The sequence below is a fragment of the Drosophila yakuba genome, chromosome 2R, assembly GCF_016746365.2.
Source record: "Drosophila yakuba strain Tai18E2 chromosome 2R, Prin_Dyak_Tai18E2_2.1, whole genome shotgun sequence".
NCBI lineage: Eukaryota > Metazoa > Arthropoda > Insecta > Diptera > Drosophilidae > Drosophila > Drosophila yakuba.
The window spans coordinates 17,445,558-17,463,426 of record NC_052528.2 but is presented as its reverse complement, the minus strand read 5'-3'; the positions used below and the strand labels follow the sequence as shown (position 1 = coordinate 17,463,426).

Genomic DNA, 17,869 nt, shown 5'->3' with positions numbered 1-17,869 from the left:
TTCGTGAATATTCATTCAGTTCGCATTACCAAAGCCCATTGTTGTGCGCACTCGTTGTTATTGTTGTCTCACGTGGTGATGCCTGGGTGTGTGCGTGTGTGTGTGCGTGAGTGTGTAAAGTTATTAAAACCATTCAAAACGTTTGCTTTGGATCCAGGCACACACCGTTCCCGGAGTCCCATTGTCCCCATCCATGGATATCGCCGTGCAGTCATGTGTGCGGGCGTGTAATTTGCATAACTATACATGCCAGTCCAATCCGCATCCTGTTTGGATTTGAATAGGTTTTCCTACGATGCCCTAGAATCCGTGCCCTTCCACTCACTCCACCGAATCCATCGATAGTCCCAATAAGGGTACAAATACCTACAAAGTGCCCAGAAAATTACATAACCGTTCCAAATTAGCCCACAATGGCCGGCGTAAACAGACAGAAGTCAATCCAATGTGACGAGCGTTCGTGTGCATTGAAGGTCCTTTGGGCCATTGGAATCGGATAATCGTTGGTTTATATAAGCACTCACCTATTCATGGTGTTGCTTACAAATTACTGGATTAGTTATTGAAACTCTTTGGGCAAAATTTGGGAATCCAAACACAATCGTGTTGCTATTAGTCCTTCTATAAATACATATGACCTTTACAAATGTTTTTCTCTTGGCAATATGTCAACGTATCCTGCAAATAGAATCTACGCTGTAAAAACGTGAAAAAATGCATCGAAAATTAATCGAACTTTTCGCAGAAAAAACGTGATATAATTCCTTTTAAAATGGTTGAAGGCAACATATTTTATTCAAGCGTATAGGTGTATGTAGTCTCTTCATATCCTTTAAAAATCGAGGCAAATGAAATGTCTTTAAAAGTTGCCAACATAAAATAGATAAAGGTATACTTATAGTAAGGAATTTAAAGGTGATTCACGGGGGGTACCTCTATAAAACTCCACGTTTATGGCAGAAAAAGATACGTTTTTCCTTGTGCCTCTTAAAGCAATGGGTTTATATCACTCCACATGCAAGGAAGCAAGAAAGAACTTCCTGGCCGAAGACAATGTCCTCGGAAATGTGTCAGGGGCAACCGCCAGTTGGCCAGTTGGCCAGTCAACCAGAGTCCGGCCAGTGGGGCAACCTCAACTCACCTGCAACCTGTTGGCGAGGACGGGTCAGTAGCAGGTGCACCTGTCACAAAAAGGAACTCAATGGGCGGTCCTGGGAGGCTGGATTCCAGTGGGTGGTGGTCCAATGGGTGCTTCTGGTGGGAGGTGGAGTGGAGTGGAGTGGAATGCTGCTCCGCCTGCTGCGGAATATGGGAAATTGGGTTTGCGGCGTTCCAGTCAAATGCACATTGAAATGGTTTTCATGCGATTCGAACCGAATGTTGTTTGGCTAACCCAAAGGTATCATGGAAATTCATTAACACACTTCGTTTGGCAAAAAACGAAAACTAATTTTGTTTCAACCCTCGATACAAATGCCTTTAATGTGGCTTTTTTGGCTTCATTTCTCTATAGAGCTTTCTGCAGAAAGCAAATATTAAATATTTGGGTTTTCTTGGCTAAAGAAAGAAATATGAAAAAAAAAACTAAAGGTTAAATATGGAAAATGTTCCTGTGCTTTTGCTTAAACCTAGCTAAATGTGAAGCCACCACATCCGCAAATGCCTTGTTTTCACTGCATAAAAAGCACATTTGGTAATTTGTTAGCCAGAATTTGAGGACTGGCTGTTGGTCCTTTTGGTCGCTCCGCAGACTCGGTTGCCTGCATGTTACACTCTCGGGTAAAATGTACTTGCATAATTTATGCGAAATCAGCGACGTGGCTGAAAAAACAACCCGCATCCGCAACTGGAGGTAGAGAGAGGAGAAGAGCACTTTATTTGGCAGCCGGTGGCACGTAAAATGCTTTATCCCCGATTCATTGTCACCGAAAAGATGCTTTATCGCTGCCAGACTACAAATTCCAGCGCAGCTGAAAATATTAACGCTTGAATCTCATCCCAGACAGGTGGGCTATCTGGCTGGCGAAAAAGTAGGTGGATGTGGCTGTGTAATGGAGATGGTGTCCCTGTTCCGGGGGACATGACTGGGGGGCAGTGGGGGAATGGAGGGTATGGAGAAGTCACAGGAGGAGGAGCAGCACATGGAGGAGATGGAGCAGTGCACACACTTTTCTGCTAGGCGAGGGAAAACTTTGTCTTTAGTCATTCAATCCTGCCCGCCACACGGACGCTTTTTTCGGGGGATTATGGATAATCACCTTGGCGAGGAGAGCACGAGGAAGATGCTCGGTGCCGCGAGGCAGACGCATTTGTTTTTATCGCACTTTTTACTTTGGGCGTGCACTGAGAGCAAATCTATCAATACAATGTTTTAAAATACGAATTAACAGAGGAGTAGATTCTATATATCAAAATCCCTAGCTTGGCGCATATGGAGCATATTTAGTTATGCAGTTTTGCTTCGTGTCAAAAAGTTCTTCTTTAGTCAAACTTTATTTCTGATTTTTTTTTTTGAAATTTTTTTCCGGCTGTGTGCGGGCTTTGATCCAACATTTTTTATCCCTGTTTATTTTTGCATAATTTTCTAAGCGTTGTGCCTCAGTTTTAGTACATTTTCATTTACCTTCTGCCATGGCCGTGCAAATTTGTTTACCTTCGTGCGTGCGCAAGTGATTCCAGATTATGCAAAAGTTGAATTTTTCATTGCATACGCCCAGGCGTATTATTCGAGCTGCGTGTCAATGCAAAACGAAAAACATCTTCTTACGAAAATTCAGTGAAAGTAGCATGGCGCGGGTAAAAGCAAAAACGACGTTTATATTAAATTGTATTGTTATTCTTAAGGCGGGAGCCTTATTTTTCGGGCTGCCCACGGGCCGCCAAAGATGTTTACTTTACTATATATTCTGTAAACTTGCCGCCGGGTGTTTTTGCCCTGTTATTGTCAGCGTGCCAGGCAAATGAGTTTACGAGCAGGACAACACAGAAAAAACAAAAAAAATAATAAGGAAAAGGAAAAGCGAACAAGGAAGGGAAAACTAACTTTGTGCACATCTTACTCGCTTACAGGCCTCCCTTGTTTTCTGACTTGCCTCTTGTTCGACCCTCTTCTTCAGCTTTAAGCACTTTCGCTCCTTTTCACTCCTGAAAAGGATACTCTGCATATAATGCTATTTGTACAAATCAAATGCATTCTTGAATAATTCGCACAAGTTTTATACACCCTCTATATTTAAAATAACTAGTTTAATATCAACGTACTAAGAATTACTAACTAATTTACTAAGAAAATATTGTAAATTCCCATTTAAATAAGGAAATATCATTATATTGTTTTCGTGACTATTAAATAAGTGTACTAAAAGCCTCGGTGCGAAAACCAATGAGTCTTTTGTTCACATCCTATCTTTAATGTCCTCGTGTTCGCTGGCTGGGCCTGGAAAAGCAAATTTCAAAGATAATGAGGGTCAAACAATATTTGTGATTTGGTTTTTCCGAGGCAGAAAAAAAGAGCTTTCTTGCTCGCGAGTCTTTCATTGTTTTTCTTTTTTTTCTGGCCACGAAAAACATTAAGAGCTGGTGTACATGGGCAACATGTTTAACCTTTTCGGAGTTGGGGTAAAGTATTTAACATGTTTGTCGGGTTTATTGGAATTTTTCATGACTTTAAGCCAAATACAATATGATTCGTATTGGCTTAAATTTTCTATTACTGTTATAATGTTTCAAAATTATTATGATTGTTTATTATTGGTGCTCTTTGTTGAAAATGCATGTTTGGTTTTGGGAAATGCATTGCCGATTATATTAAGAAACTTAATGAAAACATTGATTAATTGTGCTTAATAAAATATAATGCAATTATATTTTTAAAGATTTTGTTCCAACTTTTAGTGGTTGGGAAACAAAAATAAATGCATTAAAACAAAATGTAATTTATTTAAATTGCGCGGTGCAATGCGATTCTCGATGAATGATTATCGATATAAAAATAAATAACTGGTCACACATGTAACAATCGCCACCTGGCGGGCGGTAGCTGAAAGCGCCTAAAAGTCTGCAATTGAATTTGATTATATTTGGCGGTTCATTTGAAAGGAGTCTTCTTATTATTAGTAATTAAAAAATATTTTCTTTAAACTATTATAGAAGATTTTATTTCCTTGACAATTTATTTATATTATTTATGAATATTTATATTTCCAGAGCAAAATGAAGTAGTAGTCCCTTTGGGTTTTCTCTCCCAGCGTTTCGCTCTTCCCCTGTACAACCACCACCACAACAGGCGATAGCGGCGGCATTTGAACTTTCAACCCCCGAAAGCCACGTGCTCCTGCAGCTTTTGGCCTCCTTTCCGCGTGCGGCAATCAATGAAAGTGAAGCTTTGCCCAATTTAAGCCCGCTGCCAGCCCAAAAATTTCCATGCAGAGTCCTGCGTCAACGCGTTGACGTGTGTGTGTGTGTGTGCGTGTGTGTGTGTATGTGAGTGTAGTGGATGTTCCTGCGCTGGTGGTGGTTAGTTCACCACCGATTCAAACACACCATGCCAATTCGCGAGCTTCGCAGTGCGGCGCCAAGCGATTTGGGTTTAGTTTACAACGGAAAGCACAAATCAACGGTCGTGAAAATCGAGCAAAGCTCCGTGCGAAAAACGCTGAAATTCGTCGAACGAAATTGATATCGAGCGTTTACCTGGATTAAAGCGGAAATCAGCGAAATTCAGTGATTTTCCAAAGCGCGCGAGTGTGTGTGTGTGTGAAAAATCCGCTTCAGAGCAGTCTGGAAATTTCAAACCCACAGCCAAGACAAACTTTGGTACGGAACAAGAAAGCGAGGCGAAACTTTCTGCCTGACGTGTCCTGCCCACTAACACACACACACATACATGCCAAAAAGGACTCCCTCCCTGTTCCTTTCTCTCTCTCTCTCTATCTCTCTCAGGACAGACTCTCTGACGCTCTCTCTCTCTTTATCTTGGGAGCTATGTCAGTGAAACTCGAGGTTGGGGATGCACGTGGACTTCCGTGAAAACAGTGAACTTAGCTTTATGTTAATTTCATTTGTTTCGTGCCCTTAGCGCCAATCGAAATCTGCATTTTTGTGCATTTACAGCGAATTCGCATTCCAAAAACCAACAAAGTGCAAAATTTTGCCATACATTCAACTTTGCACGTTGACATAAACTACTATATATAGTACGTTGTACGAACATGGGAAACAAAATCAGATTTTGGCATCGCTACACATTCAACGTTTAATCACTTGACTGAAAGACCAGCGTAAACAAAAATTTTAATTTGATTTCGTTAAGCGATTTCACTTGAGTTGGCTGCTTTCACTGCTGTTCAATCTAAAAGCACACAACGTTTTCTAAACAACTCTTTTAAGGGTGAACTAAGATTGTTTATTAATTTAATAATTTAAATGTGGACTCTTGTACTTCATATAATTTATTGTTAATATTTTTCAGAAAGCGTAAATATTACATTTTTTCCCACAAGAGTTCAGATAGCCTTAAAAAGATACAACATCCTAAATCATCCATTTCGTTTTGACATTCTCTTTCTCTTGGAGATTCTGATAAAGAAGAAAGCATTGGGGCTGGCAATGGCATTGGCCGAGGGGATGTTTTGGGCCAAAAAAGCTCAACCCTCCCCATCGACCTCAACAGGCCAACAGTTGATGCTGTGCCAAAAATTAGTGGGTAGCACAAGGAATTGAACTTTGTGCCCGTCTGATTGCACTTCGCTTCCTCCCTTCTCTCACTCCCTCTCTCTCTCACACCCTGCTGCCTTCTCTTTCGCTCTAGGGTGAGAGCGAAAGTTGAATATGTACAATGGGCTAACACACGGTCCATATAGGACACACTGGTACACTGCTCTTTTGGCAATCTTCTCGGCCAGACAAGTGCACGAGTCCGCCTGTTTTGGCCCAACTGACTTTGTTTGATGCAAAATTAATGCTGTGCTGGGGCTGGGAGTGAAACACTTGCGTCTTATCGATTGCTTCCGTGGGGCAAAAGGTTAAGTCGCACAAAGGATTATTATGGCGCTGAAAGGGGCTGTGTTCCTGGCCAAATGCTTCACCACGCCCTGCAATTACTTAGCAAATTTGTAGAGTTTTTAACTCATATTTGATTACTTTACTGAGTTTGAAAATAATATTATTTAATGTAAAAATTTTCAAAAATTTAAATAGTAGCAAGCGTGTGATATAACCGCAATTACTAAACTCAAATATATTTTTACTCAATATTTTGCACACAGTTTTTAACTAAAACGCAGACATGCCTTTTAAACCGTTTTTAACTAAAACGTGGACATGCCTTTTAGGCATACTTAAAAACTAGAATTGTATTTTTAAGGGCCAAGCTTTGTGTAGTGTTTAATTTCAACGATAGCAAAATACTCATGTTATATTCCTATATGTAATGTTATACTCAAAGACCTAGAACTGGGCTTCAAATGCAATAATAATCTGTGGAAACTTTCCACACTTCTGCATAAGAGCGTCGACTGCGTTTATTTACATAATGTTTATTGCAAAACAAACCTTCTATTCTTCGAGCAGCAGCTGACCAAGGTTTAGCCGGCGTAAGCAATCGAAATTGTGGCTTGGGAAAGTAATTCGACACTTCGATACCTATCAGCGGGAACCATTGTCTGTTGAAAGTGCTTGCAGAGTTTCACAAAAATCCACAGTGGCGTGCATCAAGGTCAAGCGGAAACGGAAGTGTGGATGTGCTTTTGGGTGGTATGCGGGTGGTGTTTTTGGGGGATCGGGGGTGGTGGTGCCAATTGTCCTCGCAGAGTTTTCGGCGTAGTTCGCGCCTTGGCGCCAAACGATGGCCAAATCAATTACCAAGAGGCAAAGGGCAAAAAGTGCATATTGGCAGCAGAAACAGCCACAGCCAGCAAACAAGTTGCGCAACACCGCTCTGTGTTTTTATATTGAGTGAATGTGGTTCCGAAAATAGCCACAATTATGGGTATATTAGTTTGGCATTTCAAATTCGAAGAGGCAACAATTTTTTTTTTGAACGATTCACAGTGAATTCATTCGCAGTGGCGTAGCGTAAACAAAAGGCCAATAAAATGTGCAAAATCGATTGCGTAAACAGAGTGAATTTCAATGGCAATCAAATTGCATGATTTATGCAGAAATAGGAAAAGACAGCTGGCCCTCCCCCTGGATTCCACCTTACCAGCAAAGCCGTTCTTATCGATTTAGCCTGCAGCACGCCATGTCAGCAGATTCGCCTACTTGTTTCATTTTCACTACCAACTACTATACTTTTATACTATACTTTTATACTATACTTTTAATACAACCTGGTACTTCTGCCTTTGCGAGCTATTTGCAGTTTACCTTTACTGGCAATGAGCTTTAAATACGTTTCTTCTAGTCCGCGAGTTCAAAGGGGATGAACTTTTGTTTTTTGATGGGTTTACAATTTTGCCACGACGCAATTGTGTTTGTCCTTTTTTTTTGCGCCCAGGACCCAAGCTTTTCTACCTGTGTGTGAGATTGGGTTAGCGTCATTTGGCTTGGTAAATTTCCATTCATTTAAATTCAGCACAGATGGGATTTATATTCCAGAGCTCAGAGTTATGCAAGCCTCCGTGAAGCAATTCTTCAATTAGGTCCTGTCACAGCCAATCAGTGGTAATCTTGAGCCCTCATTGAGTAATTTCCTACCGCAATGGTTAAACCATTGTGTTTCAGTCCACTTTGCGCTGCGGCCAAGTGATTTAGCTCATTCCAATGACAGGGCCACGGCCACATCCTGGCCAGAGCTTTATTTAGAAACGCCGGTGATTGAGCGAAAAAGAACCACCCATCCACCCATCCACCCATCCAGCCAACCACCCATCCATCCATTTAACTGCGACGCAGAAAGCAACAGCACAGCAATCACAGGACTTTAATATTTTCACACACTGGTTTACGTAACAGCAATCGGATTGTGCAATCGGAGGACGAGTGTTTTCCCCCCGACAGCTCAGCGGGTGGAAAAGTGCGAAGAAGTGCGGTAAAGTGCACATTGGCGTCCTTTGATTACCGCTCCATACCGTTTCCATGCAATTTAATCGGAGTCTTTGCAGCTGGTGGTGTAGTTTTTGGTTTCTGCATCCGTAAGATACATTCTGTGGGTGTAACTGGATAAATATTTACACGAATGTGCGGCCTGGGTGTAATGCTTTTTGAGGTACGCAATTGGGGAAAATGAGGCAGCCATCAAAAGACGTCATAGCGCATTACGTATACGCAAAATATAGCAGAATAGAATAGAATATATAGCTCTCCTTCCCTCTGCGGGAAATCTTTCCCCCCGCAGTGGCCATCAATGAAGCGGCAGGACGCCAAAAGCTCCGCAAAGCTTTCGACTCTCTCTCACTTCTCACTCTCTCTCTGTGGCTCTCTCGCGCGGTGGTGAATTGCTGCTTCTTGCCACACAGCTGCTGCCCCAAACAACACACCCATGGCCATTCCGCTCTCTGTTCCGTGTCCCGTGTGCTCTCTAGCCCTAATTTACTACGTCAGCAACAGAGGACGAGCCTCCAAGTAAATGGCGCCCACATAGAACCGTGGCTTGTGTCAACCCCCCTTTCATTCCAATCTACCCACCAGTTTGCTCTTTTTTCCCCATTTTTGGTTGCTCTTTCAATTCAAAACGACCTTCTGTGGTGTTGGCTTCAATTTTGGGCTCACCCCCATACACCGAGCAACAAGGTTCAGGAAGTCACGCTTCGAAAGAGGGGGGTGGTGGGGGGTGGCTTAGTGGCTCGTAAACAGTCCTTGGAGCTTCTGGGTTGTTTACTGCAGAAACTAAGGATCTAATTAACCTCTGACCCCTAACAACGTGCCTTAACTCGTACACACTAAAAGAATAATATTTGGATAGCATTACTTTTCGGACTTATCCTAAAGATTTCTTTATAAACTTGAAAGCAAAACAACACACAATCCAATTTATGCACACTTCATTAAGAATAAACTAATGAGCATACTTGGCATATGTGTTCCCCAGGCACTACACCAAATTTGCATATTAATCAAATTACGAAAGCTGACTGGGGAAAATGGGGGGACAGGGAAAAGAATGGCGAAAAGTTTCCATTAACCGGCGAAGTATCCGCCTAATGGCAAATAATTAGGACACAAATTGAGTTAGCAGCCACTAGAAGCGGTCTCAAGGACGAACCGCCACACAAATGGGCAAACAACACAACATACACACACTAGCACACACACACTTGGGTACTCGAGGAGTATCGATCAAACAGTGGGTCTGGGGCGAGTCCTGGCATTTCTCATAATCGGCTGCTCCACTTTTCCGCAGACGGTAACCACGGACACTTCGCCAGGAATATAGTAACATCCGCACGTTGATGGCTGCCACCAAAATCATAGATGCGCCGCGCAACGGCCACGAGATGGCGCCACTGAACACACGGGCACGTGGCGATGGCACCCATGGAGTGACCATCGTACTCACTGCCCCCCAGCGCAACTCCGTGCAATCGGTGGACATACCGGGCAATGAGCCGGAACGTGCCGCCTGGAGCGGCAAGATGCAGTTCTTCCTCAGCATCATCGGTTACTCGGTGGGCCTCGGCAATATCTGGCGGTTTCCCTACCTGTGCCAACAGAACGGCGGCGGTGAGTATCTAATGCTATTTGCAATGTCAATGAATCAGCTTTTAACTTGATCAATCAGAATGGAACTTAATTAAGTTTGGTTAGGAACCACTCACATTTTTATTGAACATAAATGCTTTTTAAATTGAAACATCACTGTTATTACTTTCAAACTCGATTGCTTGGCTTTCAAGATGTCAATTTGGGCATACTTTTTCGTAATATAACTTTATTATATCTTTATTAGTTGGGTATACAAAAATACCTTATCGGTAACGAGCTATGATTGTTTGGAGGTCTGTGCACTTTTGCCTGGCATTCTGCACTAAGCCTCGGATTACTGAGGCAAAAAGCGCAAACTGGAGCAGTATTCCAAATCAATGTCGCTTCGACTGCACGGGTCACCTGAGCAATAACGTTAAATTGGTTATTCCCCCCTAAACCCCCTCTAAGCCCATCCAATTCCCCTTCCAACACCCCTCCACACCGCCCCATGCCCCACGACATGTGTCATATCCAATATCAGTTGGCCAACGAACTGCAGCTAATCAGGTGCACAGCTTTGACAATAACATTATGGGATTTAATGTGCACTAATTGCCTGGCATTCGACGGCGGAAGGGCCCAATTGATGGCCTTGGGTGGATCAGTGGGCGTGGAGTGGGTGGGTCACCAGCCAGTGAGCAAGTGTACGCACATTTCTGATGGCGATTTAAGCCCACCCAGCTTTTAATTCAATTACAATTGACAGCTTGACTGGGCATCGAAGTTGGCATACTCTTCATAAGCTAGTTGGCCAACCAGATATTTCCCGACCTGGCCAGAAATGCAAATTTCCGGCTGGCTTTTCATTGATTTTGTGTCACATCCCGCCAGCGATTTAATCATGCACAGCGAACAAACTACACTGTGCAAATATGTAGAGTTCATTTAGGGTTTTTTATTAGGAAAATAGATATTATATATGCATAACAACTTATTATATAGCAGATATATTATTATATAGATAGATATAGATATACTTAGAATTTATCCAAGTGAACTTAAGCCTTAATTTTCCCGTTGCAGGTGCATTTCTGATACCCTTCATGGTTATGCTGATACTGGAGGGCATACCGCTGTTCCTAATCGAGTTGGGAATCGGCCAGCGGATGCGATTGGGTGCCTTGGGTGTGTGGAACACCATCCATCCCTGGCTGGGTGGCATCGGCATCTCGTCGTGCATAGTGACGCTCTTTGTGGCTCTGTACTACAACGTGATCATCACGTGGGTGTTCTTCTACCTCTTCAACAGTTTTCGCGTAAGTGCTTTCTTTGGAAATAACTATATTTTCTAAACTATTGAATTACCTATTTAGTATCCGCTGCCCTGGTCATCTTGCCCCTTGAACGGCACCGGTTTTGAGTTGGAGGAGTGCGCCAAATCGTCGGAGACGACGTACTTCTGGTACCGCACCACCTTGGATGCAGCGCCCTCCATGGATGAGCCCGGTGGCCTCAAGTGGTGGATCGTGCTCTGCCTGATGCTGTCCTGGACCATTGTCTTCTTCATCGTGATGAAGGGCATCCAAAGCTCCGGCAAGGTGGTCTACTTCACCTCCCTCTTCCCCTACATCGTGCTGACCATCTTCTTCATTCGCGGCATCACGTTGCGAGGCGCGGGCGCCGGACTGATGCACATGTATACGCCGAAGGTGGAAAAGTTACTGGAGCCCACGGTTTGGCTGGACGCGGCCACGCAGGTCTTCTACTCCTTTGGCCTGGCCTTTGGATCTCTGATCGCCTTCGGCAGCTACAACACGCCCAAGAACAACTGTGTGCGGGATGTGCTCCTGGTGTCCGTGTGCAATGCGGTTACGGCCATCTACGCCAGCGTGGTTATCTTTGCCATTCTGGGCTTCAAGGCCACCGTCAATGTGGATCGTTGTATAGCCAGGTGAGTCGATGGGGAGCGGCAGTGGGTGGCACGCATCAGTGGATTCGTTGTGGTTCGTTCCATTATGTTAGCTGGGTCATCAATATGCTGACCAGTTGACCAGTTGTAACCGGCGTAGGGCAACTGTTTGTCTTTCGTTCTATTTGCGTATCAATGAAATGCCGGCTCGGTGGCTCCGTGCTCGGTGGGTGTATCTCTGCGCCCATCCATTGATAGTATTCGAATCGATATATGGAATCGCGGTCGTGTCTGTCAATTTGCATCAATTAACGGACCCACGTTGAGTTATGCACAATTGCTCTTGAACTGCCTCCACATCGGGTTCTAACCGACTTCAACTGGTTTGTTTATAGTTTGCTTATTTATTCTTCCTTTTTTTTTGGTTTTGCCTCGCCCCAGTAACACGGAAATCCTGGTGAAGAACAAACTGCTGGGCCTGAATGACACACAGGGCTATGAACAAGCCATGAATCAACTAAATGGCAGTGAGTTCGTCCGTTTGCAATTGAGCGAGTGCAGCTTGGCCCACGAACTGGACAATGTGAGTACTGTCTGAATTGGGGGCTTATCCATGGTCTGGAGGTTCTCATACACAATCCTTCCTATGCAGGCTGCTGAGGGCACTGGGCTGGCCTTCATCGTGTTCACCCAGGCCATCGTGGAGCTGCCCGGCGCTCCCTTCTGGGCCGTGCTCTTCTTCACCATGCTGCTGTCGCTGGGACTGGGATCACAGATCGGCATCCTGGAGGGCATGCTGTGCACCCTCTTCGACATTGACATTATCAAGCGGGTTAAGAAACAGCATGTCACTGGCGTGGTGTGTCTCTTCTGCTTCATTGTCGGTTTCATCTTCTGCACAGGTGCCGGGGAGTACTGGCTCAAGATGTTCGACTCTTTTGCCGGCACCATTGGCCTCGTCGTGGTGGCGCTAATGGAGATGATAGCCGTCATATTTATCTACGGACACGAGCGGTAAGTTTTGGTCTTACTTACTTTAGAAGCTGAGCAACATGCTAAGGATATTCTCCCACAGCTTCACAGAGGACATTTACCAGATGACTGGCTACCGACCTGGTCGCTACTGGCAGTGGACCTGGCGGTACATTGGTCCCGTCATTATGGTCTGCATCCTGGTGTCTTCAGTGGTCTTTATGGTCATTAGGAATCCCACTTACGGTGCTTGGAATGCCGATTTGGTACGTAGCTTGATACTCTTCTTTAAGTCTTGGCTAAATGGAATTTTATCCAATTACAGGGTATGATTGAGCAGAAGAGCTACCCCAACTGGGTGATGGCCATCGCACTATCCATGATCCTGGCTGGCGTCCTGCCCATGCCCATCGTGTTCCTCATGCGTAGCTTCCAGTGCCTGAAGGTGGACCTCGATATCCATCAAGGATCGATACGGCGTAACGAAACAACCGCCTCCACCAAGGAGATGATTGACAATGATGACGATGTAAGTGCAGATTCGTGCTCAAATCGATTGACAATACTTTCGATTCGATTCAGTCTCGATTTGAGCTTTTTCTTGTAAGATTTGTTGTGTTGTTAGGCTAAGGTTACGCCCATCTCTCTCTATTTTTGGTCTATATACGTGTGACTAATTGTGTCTTTCTCTCACCTAACGAAAATTCCTCACTCTTGCGCTTGTTTTTCCTATCTGACAATGCTTACATCCAATAACCGAATACATTACCAAAAACTCACGCTCATTGTCGTACAGAATATGAGTCCGGATATGCCACCGCAAGATTCACTAGCGGCGACACGCTTCACAATTGGAGACTTTGAAGTAAGTTGTGCCTCGTCCTGGTTTGAAAGGCTAATGGCCACGATTCCACGATCCCACGACCCCGATCCCGTCACCTGCACATCTCTGAATACACTAAAGCTAATCACACGATTCTCTGCTCTTCTTTCCCTGTGCTCCCGTGTCCACTTTTCATTGGTCAATGTTAGAATTAGAACGTACCGAATCCGAATCTGAATCCGAATCTAAACCAGAAACACGAAATCGAAATCGAAGCCATGGATACGAACCTAAGTGCAGCGCCAAGTCTTAGAGAACCCCAAAGAAATCAGCAACCAGTTAAAACTAGGATAGCTCTAAAATTAGTTCACTAATGCCCTTCGCATGGCCCAGAAACACGAAACACCGAACACTGAACACCCTGTAAAACCGAGAAAACCGAAAACACTAAGGATGTGCCTCGACTCAAGTAGAAACCAATTGCTCATCCTCGGTTACCAAGCAATTACCTGTACTCAATACCACAAAGAACTAATCAACGCACAGCAATTAATCGTAGCTAGCAAACAATAGCAAAAAACAAACAGCTCTTTCAAACCAAAACCGGTTAAGGCCTGAACAATTATTTACAAAACCTAAGTTTAGGGAAAAGACTAGCAAAATCGCTTGAAGGCTCAGCAGGAGTAGGGCATTGAGTGTACATAGATTTAGGCAGTTCGTGGACATATAGAAAACCCAATTGGCGGCTGATCGTGGCTAATATGCAGGTAATGTAACAGGGAGACAACCGAAATCTGTACATTTACATTTTGTTTGTTGGTTCGTTCGTTTGTTTGTTAATTGTTTAAATACTTTTAGTATGGTTAAAGCCCTTAATGCAACACATCAGTCGGTGGCGGATTTTTTAAGATTTAACTGAACTGGAAAAACTACATTTCAAAAATTAAATGACTGGCTAAAATACCATTAAATAAGCCACCAAGAACACATACAAATTCCGCCACTGAAACATACATGTAATGTAAATGTATTTTACATTCTACAGTACAGTTGCAGTGAACTTCAAGTAGTTTTAATTTACAAATTCTGCTTTCGTGGCCAGTCGCTGGTCGTGTAGAGAGCTTTCGCTTGAGCTTGTGTAGAATATCAAGTATACGCAGCGTGGTGTCAGCTCATTTGATTTATGTACTATAATTTCGTAAGAAGTTCTTGATTTCCTAGAGGACTCTGTCCGCCCTTTTGATGTCTGACATATTGAAGACACCCTTCAACCTTATTCCCATCCACCTTTCCAAGCAGGACGACGAGGATGACGAGAACGATTTTAGCGGTCCGGCGTTGGGTGGTCATGTGAAGACCCAGAGCGATTTCTCCGACGACGAGGAGGAGGACAAGCCCATGACCATGCGGATGATGATGATGCGTCCGACAACAACAACCAAGACATCGAACGTGCTAAATGTGCCAACAAGCAGAAAGAACAACTACAAGAAGGATGCGTACGATGTCTAGAGAAGCCACAGCTCCACTCACCAACTGGCGCAGATATAGAAACGGATGCTAAGGATACGGATAAAGATACAGATGCAGATACAGATACAGGTAGATGTCCAGGAACAGGTGCAGATACAGGTCCAGGTGCGAATCGATACAAAATGGCAAGTGAAATACCAATTCAACTGAGACGAGCGGTAAGATGAGTGCGTGCCGAGCTGAGCGCAAACATTTATAAATATTTACTATAAGTATTTTAACTTAATTTAAAACTAAACTAAGTAATTACCAGAATAAACCGAGTAAGCGAAAGAATTGCATTCGAGTGCGTAACTAAAATTGTTAAATCGTATTTTAACACAAACTGAACTAAGCCCAAAACTAAACTAAATTTAACAAAACAGTGTACGAGTACAATGTGCAGCAGGAGGAGGATAGGTATTATCTAAAACGGGTTGCAAATGATTTAAATTCGATTATGTAGCATTTAGTTGGAATGCTTAAAGCTTTACCCTTAGACACTCGAACACACAAAATGCAAAACTGAAAGTATTTCCGACTCCTCTCCCAAACCCAAAATCCCCCAACAAACCCCCACAATTTTCCCCATCCTGCGGAGAAAGCTCTTCGACGGCAAACGCTTATAGTCGACTTAGCCAGCGCATTTCCAACGAGTTAAACTCAACATTTAGTTTTAGTAGAGATCTGCCGTTTTTATTTCAATCTCAAGTAGAACTCAACAAACCTACAATTAATATATGTATGTATGTAATCTAAAAGGAGTTACACGATTTACAATTACTTTAAACTTTTAAACTGGTTAAGAGCGTTGAGACACAATATTAACACTTCGAGTTCTAGTTGAGTTAAACAAATACCTATACTTACTAATACTGATTAGAGAATGATACATGGAATGTGTGATATTCTAAATAATATCCTCAATGTTTAGCTTTAAAGACTATTCATCCACTATCCAAACCCAAAGACTCACCCACTCAAACTATTTCCCCCGTTGAAAAACCACTCAAAAAGAAAGTATTTTCCCACACTGACAAGAGCTAAACAAAATAACAAATCAAGAATTATAAACTGCTGTGAATAGTTTTAGTGGTTGTAAAGTTCTATCGAAGAAGGGAAACCATAAAGCGTTTAATATTTAACTAGTTGTTAAGCGGCACCCCATTGTTTACTTCAGTTCACTGCACAGAATACCTAGAAAGAAAGTCCTTTTTCATACTTCCATATTTCCGATTCGGTTTCCGCAAAATGGTTATCACACAAAACCCTCCCCCCCAAACTTTCTCTTATTTCGGTAAGGCGAAGGCAAGTGCAACACTGATATCTGAAAAATGAAAAATGCTAACTGAAAACTGGTAAATGAAAAATGCTAAATGAAAAATGCAAACTGAAAACTGACAACTGAATCAAAACACATGGAATTTCGAAGTACTCAAAGTCAATGCAAAAGGACGGACGACAGAACGTTGAAGACAATAAGACAAATATAGAAATATACTTATGATATATGGCCCGTCGAGTTTAGAGAGATTTGTAGTCATCGACGTGGTTGATTTCCCCATAGCAGAGCAGGAATTTTTCCATTTATAACTCGTTTTTTTTTTCTGTGGGAGATTTGTATCCATTTTGTACACCGCCAATCAAAAGCAGTTCCAATCGAGGATCCGATTAGCCATCAGATTTATATGTACGTTTACACAATTGTAAAGTAAGAGGCCCCCAAAACAGTTAGTTGCCCCTTCCCCCACCTTATCCATATTATCCATGAATAAAGTCGAATCCTCGCAATGCAAACGCAAATGCAAATGCAACCGAAACCGAAACCAAATACATAGTACCAAGCCTAATTGTATAGTTTACTTGTTTACGCCACTAAATATACGAACATTAAATCTATATATACAGTACATAATAATCTATATACCTAGCTCTACTATAAATATTGTATATCAATTATTGTCGTAGTGCTAAAGACCCGGACTCGTGTAAATTTGAATGTATTAAAAACAACAGACACTGCAACGTGAAGAATACTTATATGAAACATTATTGTACCGTACGCAAGAAATTATTATTAATAAACATATTTCATGATTAGTGCGTTAAGTTGAAGAAGAGCAAAAGGAGTTCAAGCTGTTCTTATTTCTGGTTATGGTTATGGTTTTACCTCTCGGGGCTTCACTGTACCACAGCTGGCACGTTTAATCCGCGGCAGACGAATCTTCAGGTTCTTATGGGTTTCTGATAGAACAGAATATTTTGTATTTGGTTTGCTGCCCCCTGGTCAAAGCACCTTGGACCGCGAGCTAACAATTCCCGATTACGCTTATCAATCAGGGGAAAGTTTCGATTTCTTTGGTTTGTTTTGATTTCGTTTCATCTGATTAAAGAAGTCAGGCCCCTGCCAGATTCAGACTTCAAATGGCTTCGAAGAAGGAGTTGCATGAGATGACCTTCAAAACTGGCTATTTCGGTTAGTGGTTTTATTGGAAACCAGCATCGTAAATGTCGCTGGTCTATGTTTATAGTACGGGCACTAGTAAAACGATATTGCCCAAATGGAAGCCACACGATATGGCCAAAATGATAAGAAAAGTGCAGGGTAAGAGCAACTAATTTGCAAGAGAAAAGGCACTGAAACAAAATATGCAAGGCACTTCTAATAATAATAGTATTTTTAAAACATATCAATTTGCCCTTTTAATTATCCATTGTCTACTTTGTACTTGGAACATTTTTTTGATTGTTTTTATATAATTGGCTTTTTATGTCACAACATTTTGTTTGTACTTTTAAATGTGTAGAGCGGCAGCTCGGCGATGGAGTAATCAGAGTTGGTGTGATAACAGCGCAGACATTGCAAAATAGGTTCGCAGACCAGCCAGACCGGTAAGCTTGCCAAAAGGGGGGCGTGTTTTCCGAGTTTTCCAATCCCAATCCTACCCCCACCCCCCTGCTGAGCTTTTCCCCACCACCTGCTGAATATGCAGTGGGCGGCACGTAGCACAAGCCCCAAATGCAAC

General features: G+C 42.8%; 1 protein-coding gene across 4 annotated transcripts; it reads left to right on the top strand.

Annotated features, from left to right (window-relative positions):
* The first annotated feature begins 4,577 nt into the window (after positions 1–4,577).
* LOC6531073 (sodium- and chloride-dependent transporter XTRP3) lies at positions 4,578–16,972 on the top strand. Of its 4 annotated transcripts, XM_002091871.3 has the most exons (10): positions 4,579–4,815; positions 9,344–9,663; positions 10,711–10,943; positions 11,001–11,578; positions 11,978–12,119; positions 12,189–12,550; positions 12,612–12,774; positions 12,834–13,037; positions 13,305–13,373; positions 13,541–13,958. In XM_002091871.3, exons 2-10 carry the CDS (start codon positions 9,393–9,395, stop codon positions 13,544–13,546), a joined length of 2,028 nt encoding a protein of 675 aa, XP_002091907.1. In that variant the 5' UTR covers positions 4,579–4,815; positions 9,344–9,392; the 3' UTR covers positions 13,547–13,958. The 4 variants fall into 4 exon arrangements, with proteins under 4 accessions (XP_015051744.1, XP_002091907.1, XP_015051743.1 ...); XM_015196258.2 differs by having other exon boundaries at positions 4,578–4,815; positions 13,305–13,958; XM_015196257.2 differs by lacking the exons at positions 13,305–13,373; positions 13,541–13,958 and adding an exon at positions 14,631–16,972.
* Positions 16,973–17,869: the final 897 nt, after the last annotated feature.

Coding starts and splice junctions, on each gene's coding strand:
- LOC6531073 (XM_015196258.2), top strand. CDS start 9,393: ATGGCTGCCACCAAAATCATAGATGCGCCGCGCAACGGCCACGAGATG. Junction 12,120..12,188: donor TGGCCCACGAACTGGACAAT/GTGAGTACTGTC, acceptor CTTCCTATGCAG/GCTGCTGAGGGCACTGGGCT. Junction 13,038..13,304: donor TGATTGACAATGATGACGAT/GTAAGTGCAGAT, acceptor ATTGTCGTACAG/AATATGAGTCCGGATATGCC.